At 47.3% G+C, this 12,923-nt stretch overlaps 1 protein-coding gene across 1 annotated transcript in view; it reads right to left on the reverse strand.

Moving 5' to 3' along the window:
* The window catches only part of tm9sf2 (transmembrane 9 superfamily member 2), a 25,320-nt gene extending 12,615 nt beyond the window's left edge, over positions 1-12,705 (reverse strand). The window contains exons 1-8 of the mRNA XM_035393223.1: positions 12,346-12,705; positions 10,706-10,773; positions 7,787-7,880; positions 6,444-6,571; positions 2,078-2,207; positions 1,151-1,275; positions 504-615; positions 1-29 (exon numbers count right to left, since the gene is read on the reverse strand). The exon at positions 1-29 is cut by the window's left edge and continues 51 nt beyond it. Of these exons, the coding sequence (XP_035249114.1) occupies positions 1-29; positions 504-615; positions 1,151-1,275; positions 2,078-2,207; positions 6,444-6,571; positions 7,787-7,880; positions 10,706-10,773; positions 12,346-12,507 (848 nt within the window). The 5' untranslated portion in view covers positions 12,508-12,705. The remainder of the gene's footprint in view (positions 30-503; positions 616-1,150; positions 1,276-2,077; positions 2,208-6,443; positions 6,572-7,786; positions 7,881-10,705; positions 10,774-12,345) is intronic.
* Positions 12,706-12,923: the final 218 nt, after the last annotated feature.

The following is a 12,923-nucleotide window of genomic DNA, read 5'->3' on the forward strand; positions in this document are numbered from 1 at the left end:
CGTGAGGCCCAGCGGATGTGCTGATCCTCCTGCAGACAAAGCAAAGCAAGCCGGTTTCACCTGTACAGCACTTTTTACAGGTAACTGTCACACAGACGCTTTACTGAGTAGCAGAAGAAGAGCAAAACAAAAAGGACCGAACCCCCTAACAGCAAATACATGAGGTAAAAAAAAAAAACTCCCCAGTGGGGAGAGAAAAAGTCTCAGATGGAAAGAAATCTCGGGTGGAACCCATCCCGTCTTCCACTGGCCGGACAGCCACAACACAGAAACCAGTCTGACAAACAAGCCCTTTAAAAAAAAAAAATTTTATCATTTAAAAAAACTTCAGCTAAGCTTAAGCCGACACTGACAGAAAAAAGCCAGGCAGACCGTCCCGTCTGCGCACAAAACACACCTGAGCCGAACTCTTAGTGTGGCCGGAGTCGTTTATCACAAGTTGTACATCGGTGCCACTGCTAATGGCTAAGCTCTAACCAACGTAAGAAGACGAGCGAGCTCACAATGAACTGCACGGAGTAGGTGTAGGGAACTTGGAGCTTTCCGCTGAACTTGTTGCTCAGGTCCATGGGGGGTCCGGAGCAGTCTGGGGCATCAGCCTTAGTAGCTTTGTAGCTTTAGAAAAAGAGAGAGAGAGAAGTATATAAATCACCAGAACATCTTTCACAGACCACGCGTACAGACATGGCTGCATGCACTTACGAACGACCACCCGTTTAGAACTGAGGCATCAAAATCAAATAAAATCTAATTTTATTTATACAGCGCATATTACAAACTGTTATCAAAATATGCTTCACAGACAACCCTGACCTAAACCCCCACAGGAGCAAGTCTAAAGCAACAGAGGCAAGGAAAAACTCCCTGTGGCAGATAGGAAGAAACCTTGAAAGGAACCAGGCTCAAGGGAGCAACCCCCCCTCCTCTAGTATGAACAGAAACGTTCGTTTGGTTGAACCTGGTGATGGTTAGTATGAACAGAAACGTTCGTTTGGTTGAACCTGGTGATGGTTAGTATGAACAGGATCGTTCGTTTGGTTGAACCTGGTGATGGTTAGTATGAACAGGATCGTTCGTTTGGTTGAACCCGGTGATGATTAGTATGAACAGGATTGTTGGTTTGGTTGAACCTGGTGATGGCTAACCCCACCTTTTGGGCTCCATCTTGGCGGCGACCAGCCTGGCACCTGCGGCTTCGTTCTCCACATTGTGGTAGTAGATGGTGATGTCCACGTGGTTGAAGATGTAGAAGGTGTCTTTGTCATTGAACTCAGCCTGGAAGGAAAGGAGAGCAATCATTCCAGTCATTTAACGCTATCAAAAGTGTAGCACAGTCGGTAAGGAACTGGTCTTGTAACCGAAAGGTCATAGGTTTGATTCCTGGGTAGCAAGGTACTTGCTTCAGTATATATCCAGCTGGATGCAATGTTAATGCTATGCAAGAGTTGTTTAAGTTGCTCTGGATAAGAGCATCCACTAAATGATTTTAATGAATAATGACAAAAGAGGGTGAACAGGACTCAGCTATGCAGGCGTACCCCAATAACACCGACGTGAAGGCGTTCCTGCTTGCTTGTCTGTCTGCTAATGAACTCACTCAAGTAATCATGATTTTGTAACACTGGTGCAGCCACACCCACCACAGGTCACACAGCTGGGAGAAAGATCAGTGCCCAAGTCAGGGCACGGGACGGTCTCACAACCTGTTTAATGGGCAGCAAGTGATCCCCTATCAGCACCCCAGAGACCGGACGACCCAGAACCCAGGGTGTGTCATGAGGCAAATCGATGGCCAGGACAAGATCTTTTTTACTCAAGGTAAAAAACAAACAACAAAAAAAACCCACAGGCACCCCTGGATCAGGCAGGAACCTGGATAAGACCAAGACCTGCACTACGGACTGAAAGAAAGCATCATATGTGCACGTATATAACAGGGGATGATGTGATGAACGCGGCGGACCAGAAACAGGAAATGCAGGAGGTGTGTGATGCACACGCACACTGAGCTCTGACGAGGTAACAAAGCAAAATTACTCCTAAAGTTAAAAAAAAAGCTGGTTGGCGGAAAACTGACATTGACAACGCAGGCATCCTGTGGCCGACCCGCCTCCGTCACGTAGCATCCAATAGGAAAGCCAGGATTGCAGAACTTCTGTCCGTCCTCCACATCGTAGCACCAGGTCACAGGCATGTTATCCACAATCCTGCACACACAGAAGCAGAGAGAGTTAGCGGATGACACACTGCAGTTTGTCATTCAGGAACACAGAGAAACGGTTAGCGGTCTCATTCAGGAACACAGAGAAACGGTTAGCGGTCTCATTCAGGAACACAGGGAAACGGTTAGCGGTCTCATTCAGGAACACAGAGAAATGGTTAGCGCTCTCATTCAGGAACACAGAGAAACGGTTAGCGGTCTCATTCAGGAACACAGAGAAAAGGTTAGCGGTCTCATTCAGGAACACAGAGAAACGGTTAGCGGTCTCATTCAGGAACACAGAGAAACGGTTAGCGGTCTCATTCAGGAACACAGAGAAACGGTTAGCGGTCTCATTCAGGAACACAGAGAAACGGTTAGCGCTCTCATTCAGGAACACAGAGAAACGGTTAGCGCTCTCATTCAGGAACACAGAGAAACGGTTAGCGCTCTCATTCAGGAACACAGAGAAACGGTTAGCGGTCTCATTCAGGAACACAGAGAAACGGTTAGCGCTCTCATTCAGGAACACAGAGAAACGGTTAGCGCTCTCATTCAGGAACACAGAGAAACGGTTAGCGGTCTCATTCAGGAACACAGAGAAACGGTTAGCGGTCTCATTCAGGAACACAGAGAAACGGTTAGCGCTCTCATTCAGGAACACAGAGAAACGGTTAGCGGTCTCATTCAGGAACACAGAGAAGCGGTTAGCGGTCTCATTCAGGAACACAGAGAAGCGGTTAGCGGTCTCATTCAGGAACACAGAGAAGCGGTTAGCGGTCTCATTCAGGAACGCAGAGAAACGGTTAGCGGTCTCATTCAGGAACACAGAGAAACGGTTAGCGGTCTCATTCAGGAACACAGAGAGAAATGGTTAGCGGTCTCATTCAGGAACACAGAGAAACGGTTAGCGCTCTCATTCAGGAACACAGAGAGAAACGGTTAGCGGTCTCATTCAGGAACGCAGAAAAAAGGTTAGCGGTCTCATTCAGGAACACAGAGAAACGGTTAGCGGTCTCATTCAGGAACACAGGGAACCGGTTAGCGGTCTCATTCAGGAACACAGAGAAACGGTTAGCGGTCTCATTCAGGAACACAGAGAAACGGTTAGCGGTCTCATTCAGGAACACAGAGAAATGGTTAGCGGTCTCATTCAGGAACACAGGGAAACGGTTAGCGGTCTCATTCAGGAACACAGAGAAACGGTTAGCGGTCTCATTCAGGAACACAGAGAAACGGTTAGCGGTCTCATTCAGGAACACAGAGAAACGGTTAGCGGTCTCATTCAGGAACAGAGAGAAACGGTTAGCGGTCTCATTCAGGAACGCAGAGAAACGGTTAGCGGTCTCATTCAGGAACACGGAGAAACGGGTTAGCGCTCTCATTCAGGAACACAGAGAAACGGTTAGCGCTCTCATTCAGGAACACGGAGAAACGGTTAGCGGTCTCATTCAGGAACACGGAGAAACGGTTAGCGGTCTCATTCAGGAACGCAGAGAAACGGTTAGCGGTCTCATTCAGGAACGCAGAGAAACGGTTAGCGGTCTCATTCAGGAACGCAGAGAAACGGTTAGCGGTCTCATTCAGGAACGCAGAGAAACGGTTAGCGCTCTCATTCAGGAACACAGAGAAACGGTTAGCGGTCTCATTCAGGAACACAGAGAAACGGTTAGCGGTCTCATTCAGGAACACAGAGAAACGGTTAGCGGTCTCATTCAGGAACACAGAGAAACGGTTAGCGGTCTCATTCAGGAACACAGAGAAACGGTTAGCGGTCTCATTCAGGAACACAGAGAAACGGTTAGCGCTCTCATTCAGGAACACAGAGAAACGGTTAGCGGTCTCATTCAGGAACACAGAGAAACGGTTAGCGCTCTCATTCAGGAACACAGAGAAACGAAAGTTCTCTAAATTCCCCGTCATACGCGGTTACGCTGTTATGAGGTTTTTGGAGAGCAGACAGTGTAGGAGGGAAGAGGACTTGAAAGAAATGATGCAGGCTCGGGGGAGGAGGAGGAGGGGGTGACGGGGGGTGGGGGGTCTGGTTTACATACATGATCAGCAGTGTGAGACCCTCAGATGACCATGCCGACCATGTTACTGGTCAATAAAACCTCCACGTTTACCTGGCCTTACGGGAAGAACAGGGACAACAGGATGTGCATTTCTTCACACTGAACATGTTCAGCCTTCGATACGCTATCACAGCTCGACACCCACAAACCCGCAAAGGCCACCACCAGCACCCACACTCCCTTCCTGTCTCACACACTCACACAAGCACACCAAACTATGCACAAACAGGTGTGCATGTACCTACAGCACAACTACGCACATGCTTAAAAGCATGCACCCCACATGCACATGCACATACATACACACATACACGCACGCACACACACACACACACACACACACACACACACGCACAGCCGGCGTGTGGCTCATCTGTGGGGAGCCAGCTGGTTGTGGAGTCCCCAGGAGACCAGCGCTGCCCCCCACCCCCCTCCCCGCGGGGCGCGTTTCAGAGCCGAGCCCCCCCCCCTCTGCTCCGACTCACAGGCCTGCCCAGACCCCGTCCTGACAGACGCCCGCGGCCCCCCCCTCCCCCCCCGCCCCCCCCGTGCCCCCCCCGCCCCCCCGTGCCCACGCTTAAATTAAGTGTTCCTGAAGAGCTCTCGCTGTTACAGTAAGCCGCTGAACGCGCTGATACATCTGACAGGCCGCCGCACGCGAGCCGGGTGTCTGCACGCGAGCAGGGAGGTCGCCAGGGCGACGGGCCGGTGGCACGGCGGTAATCGGTGATGATGAGAGCAGAGACAGGCCACATGAGGCTCCTGACAGAGCACAGCCACCAGGAACGGCCTGAAGACCAGAGCCTTTCTACTGCAGGGAAGGCAGGTCCACAGACCTGCTCTGTTTCGGCAGGCTCACAGACCTGCTCTGTTTCTGCTGCTCCACAGACCTGCTGTGTTTCTGCTGCTCCACAGACCTGCTCTGTTTCTGCAGGCTCACAGACCTGCTCTGTTTCTGTTGCTCCACAGACCTGCTCTGTTTCTGCTGCTCCACAGACCTGCTCTGTTTCTGCTGCTCCACAGACCTGCTCTGTTTCTGCTGCTCCACAGACCTGCTCTGTTTCGGCAGGCTCACAGACCTGCTCTGATTCTGCTGCTCCACAGACCTGCTCTGTTTCTGCTGCTCCACAGACCTGCTGTGTTTCTGCTGCTCCACAGACCTGCTCTGTTTCTGCTGCTCCACAGACCTGCTCTGTTTCTGCTGCTCCACAGACCTGCTGTGTTTCTGCTGCTCCACAGACCTGCTCTGTTTCTGCTGCTCCACAGACCTGCTCTGTTTCTGCTGACCGACAGACCTGCTCTGTTTCAGCAGGTTCACACCCCTCCTGTTGCCCTGCCCCTCCTACTGCCCCGCCCCTCCCAGTGCCCAGGAGGAACAGACCATGTGCACAGCGTAACCATGTCGACAGCCTAGCTGATTTCAGCGTTGTCTACAGCACGATTCCCCTGCAGCAGGGTGCAGGTCTGCTTGCCACAGTACAGACGCTCTACAGCACGATTCCCCTGCAGCAGGGTGCAGGTCTGCTTGCCACAGTACAGACGCTCTACAGCACGATTCCCCTGCAGCAGGGTGCAGGTCTGCTTGCCACAGTACAGACGCTCTACAGCACGATTCCCCTGCAGCAGGGTGCAGGTCTGCTTGCCACAGTACAGACGCTCTACAGCACGATTCCCCTGCAGCAGGGTGCAGGTCTGCTTGCCACAGTACAGACGCACAGTCAGGTCACAGAGACAATCACGCCCTGGCTCACTGACAAACTGGCTCCCTTTCAACCAGTCGAATCAGCTATCCCAGCATGCACCTGACCTGGCCCTTCTACAAAACAACCCTTCGAACATTCTGACAAAAGCAAAGCAAGGACAAGGCTTTTCAGGACGGCCTTCAAAACTTGCACTGTATTCATACTCTATAAATGCCCCAGACCATTACATTAATCCTTGTGATTTTCACTTCAATTCTTGGGCGTCCTCTAGTGGTAAAAGGTGTGAATGACAGAATGCTGCCGTTGTGCATTTTCTGAAAATTCACTCTCAGATATGAGCTCCACTCACTCTCAGATATGAGCTCCACTCACTCACAGATATGAGCTCCTCACTCACAGATATGAGCTCCACTCACTCACAGAAATGAGCTCCACTCACTCACAGATATATTCAGTTTTCCTCACCAGTGATGCTGGTAGTTGAGCAGCATTCCTTTCTTCAGGAAGCCCAGCTGGACCTTGTCGTCGTTGTTCGCTGCGTCGTACGTCTTTGTGCACACGTGCTTGCACTCCTCCTTCTTTTTGAACTCAAACTGCAGAAGAAAATGCATCTCAGTTTTTACAAGTCCAGCAACAGGCACATCCAGAAAAACCTTGTGGACATTAATATGGGACAGTAAATCAGCTTCACATCATCATTATTTCAATAATAATGACTTAAATCATTGTTTTTAATAATGCACTGTGCACAGAAGACAGACACCCAGAGATTTCAGGTGCTTCCGTGGAAACTGTACTGGAGCTGCGTGACAGATGACACACATGGAGTCTTGGTTTTGGCCAGTTTTTAAAACTGATGTCATATTTTAAAAAATGATGATGTTAGAACAGAAAAGCAGCACTTCAGCAAGTATAACATGAATGGCAGACGGCAACAGTGCTTAGTCTACTGGGGAAGACGACATGGAGAATTCTGTACAGTAGATCAGTCTGAACAAACCAATAGAATCGAAGTCTTTCACACGTGTTTTAGTTCACAGAGACATAAGGTACAAAAAAGCGCTTTTGTTTCAGAGCCAAAGGTTTGGGCCGAAATTTCGAGACTGTCAAAATGCATCTCGAAGGCCCGGGAGTAGCTGCAGTAGCCACACAAGAGTGATGAGATCTCTCTCTCTTTCTCTTTCTTGCCCCCTCTCTCTCTCTCTCTCTCTTTCCCTCTCCCTCTCCCTCCATTTTTCCACATGCCAGTGCTTATGAGCTGCTGCCAGGATCCTGTATGGACGGGCACAGATGGCGCTGGCTGGGTGAAGGTCTACCTCCAGCCTGTGGGACACACCAGTGCCCCGAGCAGCAGAGCTTTAGAGAGGGGCTGTTACCCCACAGCCCCAAATCCTACAGATTCTGGGGTTTCCATGAGACCATGAAGACTGTTAGATACACAGCGGTCCCACTGAGCCAGGGTTGAAACAGGACACATTCACTGCTTTGCGAATAAATGACAGACAAAATGACAGACACGCCGTGTCCTTGGGTTGAAGGGCACAGCACCATCATCAACTGAAGAGATATACTCATACATAAATATCAGGCATTTGTTATCATTATTCTTCTGTCGTTATTCTTGGTTCCGTTTGACTTTGTTTTGTACAGAGAGCAAAGGAGGTGGACAGAAAAACACTTGAAGAAAAAGACACCTTTTATCCCCAAGACTTCACATCATGAACAGCCTGTAGGACTTGCACACCAATGTGTACACAGTAAACCATACAGCGAAGGAAAACCAGTCTCAGTGCTGTGTTCATACATACCTTGTATGGGGACGGTTCAATTCGTTCACCAAACAGAACCTGACCCAAATTTTCAGAGGGGCGCTTCTCTGACTCTATAGAGCAGAAATCAAACCTACAAAAAAAGAGAGAAAGAGAGAGAGAAAGGTTTTAATTTCAATAAGCCACATTTTCAGAAACCAACCAGCAGAATTTCAGGCATGGACTGAACAGCTGATGTCACTTCCTGTTTAACTCTTGATGTGCAAACACAGGAAGAGTGGCTCTGTCCAGTGATGAAGAATGAGAAGTGATATGCCTTCAGGGAATGACTTTTTTCCCTCTCTCCCCTTCTCTCTATGGCTGCTCTCGCACCTCTGCATCCCCCCCTCCCAATCAGCTCCACCCCCCCCTCTGCCCTTTCTAACAAACAGAAAAAGGTCACATTCCTGAGGAGTGACTTCCACGCACGTTTCACGCTGAGTCGTCACTTTGCATTTCCAAAAACCTTCTGTCACGTTCTCATCCCCCCTCCGAATGCGGGATGCGCGTGAGGGGAACCTTCCCATGATGCCACCCTGCGGCTCGCGTTCACGCACCAGCGGTTTACCCACAAGTCACTGCTGTGAGCTCCTCCATTCGCTCAGAGCTATGAGAACACAAGCTTCTTCATTACATTACATATTACATTACAGGCATTTGGCAGACGCTCTTATCCAGAGCGACGTACAACAAAGTGTATAACCATAACCAGGAACAAGTATGACGAAAACCCTAGAGAGAAGTGCAAGTCCAAGTCCAAATGCAGGGAACAACCGCATAGTTCAACTTGGACCCTGAAGGTTAAACTGATTAACACTAACACAACGAGAACGGCAACAACGCAGTCTATGGAAAAAATACAAGCAGTAGCAGGAGTGGATCCACATTCATGAAGCCGACACAGAACAGACTGATAACAGAATATTAGACAACCACACATTTCCAAACCTTATAAAAAGCCACATGGAAATATTTGCAGTTTTATATTCACAGTATTCCTCCCGCTGCCCAGAAAAAGTCCGCTATTTATTCCGAAACATTCCGTCACATTGTGATGTGTGAACAACCGCTGCGGTAAAATCTGGCTCGGGCAGCCAGCATCACCTGGACTACCTGGCTCACGGTGCTACACATCTTCACCTGGACTACCTGGCTCACGGTGCTACACGTCTTCGCCTGGACTACCTGGCTCACGGTGCTACACGTCTTCACCTGGACTACCTGGCTCACGGTGCTACACGTCTTTGCCTGGACTACCTGGCTCACGGTGATACACGTCTTCGCCTGGACTACCTGGCTCACGGTGCTACACGTCTTCACCTGGACTACCTGGCTCACGGTGCTACACGTCTTCTGGGACGGTGAGAACCCCAGCGCAGTGGAAAACCCCACGGTGCTCAAACGTACCTGAACACCGCCAAGAAAAGCTATGGCTGCTCCTCTGCACAGGCAAAGCAAGCATACGCCTCTGACAGTTAATCCCCACTGCGCTGAAGAGATGCAAAGCAAGCATACGCCTCGGACAGTTAATCCCCACTGCGCTGAAGAGATGCAAAGCAAGCATACGCCTCGGACAGTTAATCCCCACTGCGCTGAAGAGATGCAAAGCAAGCATACGCCTCGGACAGTTAATCCCCACTGCGCTGAAGAGATGCATTACATTACATTACACGCATTTAGCAGACACTCTTATCCAGAGCGACTTACACAACTTTTTACATAGCATTTTTACATTGTATCCATTTATACAGCTGGATATATATACTGAAGCAATTTCGGTTAAGTACCTTGCTCAAGGGTACAACGGCAGTGTCCTACCCGGGAATCGAACCTGCGACCTTTCGGTTACAAGCCCAGTTCCTTACCCACTGTGCCACCGTGTTCAATCCACTCCTGCTGCGGCGCATTTGAATATAATGGTGTTACCGTCACCATAAAACAGCTTATGTAGATTGCATGCTTTCCAAAATCCTGTATTGCTCACCACATTATATTAACATTATTCCTCCATTGGGAACCGTATACCACAAGCTTATGCCATGTACAGACACAGGTCTTAAAATGGAAATACTGAATTTGCCGGATATGTCCCTTTTCAGCAAAGTGATATATAACCACTGCTAACTTGCTTTAGATACAAACAATATTTCCTGAATCGATAATAATTACAGGTTTGTCTGTACACTGGAACAGATACATGGCAGGCCCAGCACACTGACTCTTAAATCAGGCGTCTTCACCGTATCTCAAATGCTGCCAGAGGAGTGTCGCTGTTCGCAGGTTTAGATCGTTACTGAGCTACTAGATCTACTGAGGCGACGAAATCTGAAAATAGAAAACCGTAGCAGAGCGTGGAGGGGTGGGGTGGGGGTGGGGGGGTGGTGTTAAACCCCAGCACTAACCCCCATGCGTGCACACGCCACTCATCACACCACAGCATGTAAAGCAGCGTTTATAAAAAATCGTGAACACCCAGCATGATCACGCAAGTCAAATCAAACACAGCTGAAAAAGAGCAATGTGCACGCTAACAAAAATAAATAACAAAAACTCCGGAAAACTGCAAATATTTTGAGTACAGAAATGTCAAATCATGCTGCCAGTGATGTTTTATTTCATTTTGAGTACAGAGGTTTCAACTGGTAAAGGGTGAACACTCAATAGGCACATGTACTGATCACTAGGTGTCCATGCAGTACACCAAACATACAGTCCTTCAGTTCCAGCCCTGACATTATCAATGTTTAGGTAGACACAAGCAATGCTTTTTTCAATACAAACACAATTTAACCCATTCATTTTGGCGACCACTTCAACTTTGTGAAAAAAAAAAAAAAAACATTTTTAAAATTTTAGTGAAACCAGTTAACCTGAGCAGTGTTGCTGACATGGTGTGCTACAGTATGCAGGTTTACTCACGCTGTGTATTCGTAAGGCAGAACCGACTCCACAGAATCCAACCTGTTCACAAACAGCTCGATTTCAGACTTCATGGAGAGAGAAAAAGAGAGCAGGAATCAAAACGATGCATACGGTCGCAGCGAAGCCGTTTCAGTAGCTAGGCAGCATTTCCCTGTTCACCCCTCATGACTTCTAGCCTACATCTAACTCAAAAGGCCGCTATATGCATCACATCCATTCCTTTGCCTCCAGAGCGTAGACTGTGGCCAGAAAAGTGATTTTCATTACTTTCTAAGAGTTAATCACTCAAAATGTCATGTCAATCTTTGCTACAAACTAGAGAAGAAATGCTTATAAATGCAATTATGGGAGCCAAAGGAATTCATTCAGCAATGGCTCAAACTGAATGACAGATCCCCAGTTTACACAGAAAATCTACTGAATGCAATGTTCTAAACAATTCTGAATTTTTAAAAAAGCATACCAAAGTTACCATCTAAAACAGATTTTTTTTTAAAATTAGGCCTATGTAAGGTAATTTACAAGATACAGGGAAGACAACGTTGTCTTATTAATAAACACTCTTCAATCTGACGTTAATTCTTCGACGTCAATAATAGGTTTAATAATTATTACTACAAATACTTTTGTAATACTAATTGCTAATTATTTTTCATCTGTAATATTACAAATTATTTGTGATTTACAGGTAAATAAGGTAAGCAGTGCAGATTTTAATGTAAGCTGAAGTCACATCATATAATCAAATCATATATTGTGTAAACGGTGTCTTGTCCTACGGAACATCCAGCTGTAAGTCAAGAAAAAAGCAACTTCATTCCCAAAATAAATGGGGCATGAAATCAAACTGGGTTCTTGAGCAGGATATCAACCCGGGGATGTCAGTCCACATACGGGTCTTGAGGGGGTGTGAGTAGCGTACATGTCAGCTAAAACATATTTGACAGCGCAGGCCTGCAGACGGTGTCCGCCAGTTGAAGGACTGCTAGCCAGCTAATCAAACAGAACAGACCCAGGCAATAGCCTATAGTTCAGCAAACTATCAACCGACATTGGCACTTCGGAAAATCTAGAAATCTATGATAAAAAACGAACTTGCCAGCTGTCTTTATGATGTAAATCTAGCAAGAACGCTAGCCAATATCCATCCAAGACTAACAGCTAAATTATCTACATTGTCATTACGGAAAGTCCTGTTCAGGCTCAGCTACCCACCATTCTTACAAAACTTAATAACACAAAATGATATTACTCATTTTGAGGGCTAGCTAGCCTAGCCCAACGTGAACGTAGTTGCTCACCGGCAGACTATTAAGTTAGCTTTAGCTTATCAGCAATCGGATATGGGAATTCGGCGATCATTATCGTCTAGAAAGCTATCTACGAGAAGCGGTCAATAAAAAAATGACAAGCGTGTCAGCTATCTAACCGTCTGTAATACCACATCAGCTGACATAGCTAATGGAAGCTTGCTTCTGCTCATCTGAACATCACCGATAGGCTACTGCGACCAGTTTTCAGGCCTGGGTGTTTTTAGCTAGCAGTGTTAGCTAGCTAGCCAAACAACCAGGGAAAACGAGCAGTACCACCAACTCGCACGCAGCAGCCCACTGTGATTATTTTGGGGGAATAATTACCCTGCAATCCGGCACTTCTTGTTCTTTTCCAGCTTCATTTTTCTCACAGAAGCTGACAGGAGCCAAACCCGGAAGATAGAAACTTAAGGCTGTCTGTAAGCCTCCAAAAAGAAGTAACGTTAAGACCCTCCAAAGAGTGAGCATATTGTAAAAGGCCCGCATTTCTCTCTTACTTCGTCAAAATAATGTTGTGACACGATATTTAAATCTAAATAAATATATATGTCACTCCGAATACATTTAGCCAGATAGCTAGGCTAGCTGTTTTCTCAGGTTACTTAGGGACCCGTCGGTAACATTAACCCACTTTGCAGCCCCGAACAAGACACGTCATCAGCTACTTCATGGTCACTTTGAGTAGAGGATTGTGGGACACTGGAGGAGAGGCGATTTGCAGGACAAAACCTGGACAAAACCAGTGCAAGATTCTCACGAAACATTTACATATTCGCCTTATTCACCCATAAATAAATGAGCTATTTTTGTATTTCCCGAAAACGATTCTGAGTAGAAACTGTACAACTATTATTATTATTAGTATTATTATTATTATTATTATGATAATAATAATAATAATA

Source organism: Anguilla anguilla, chromosome 15 (genome assembly GCF_013347855.1).
Source record: "Anguilla anguilla isolate fAngAng1 chromosome 15, fAngAng1.pri, whole genome shotgun sequence".
Lineage (NCBI taxonomy): Eukaryota > Metazoa > Chordata > Actinopteri > Anguilliformes > Anguillidae > Anguilla > Anguilla anguilla.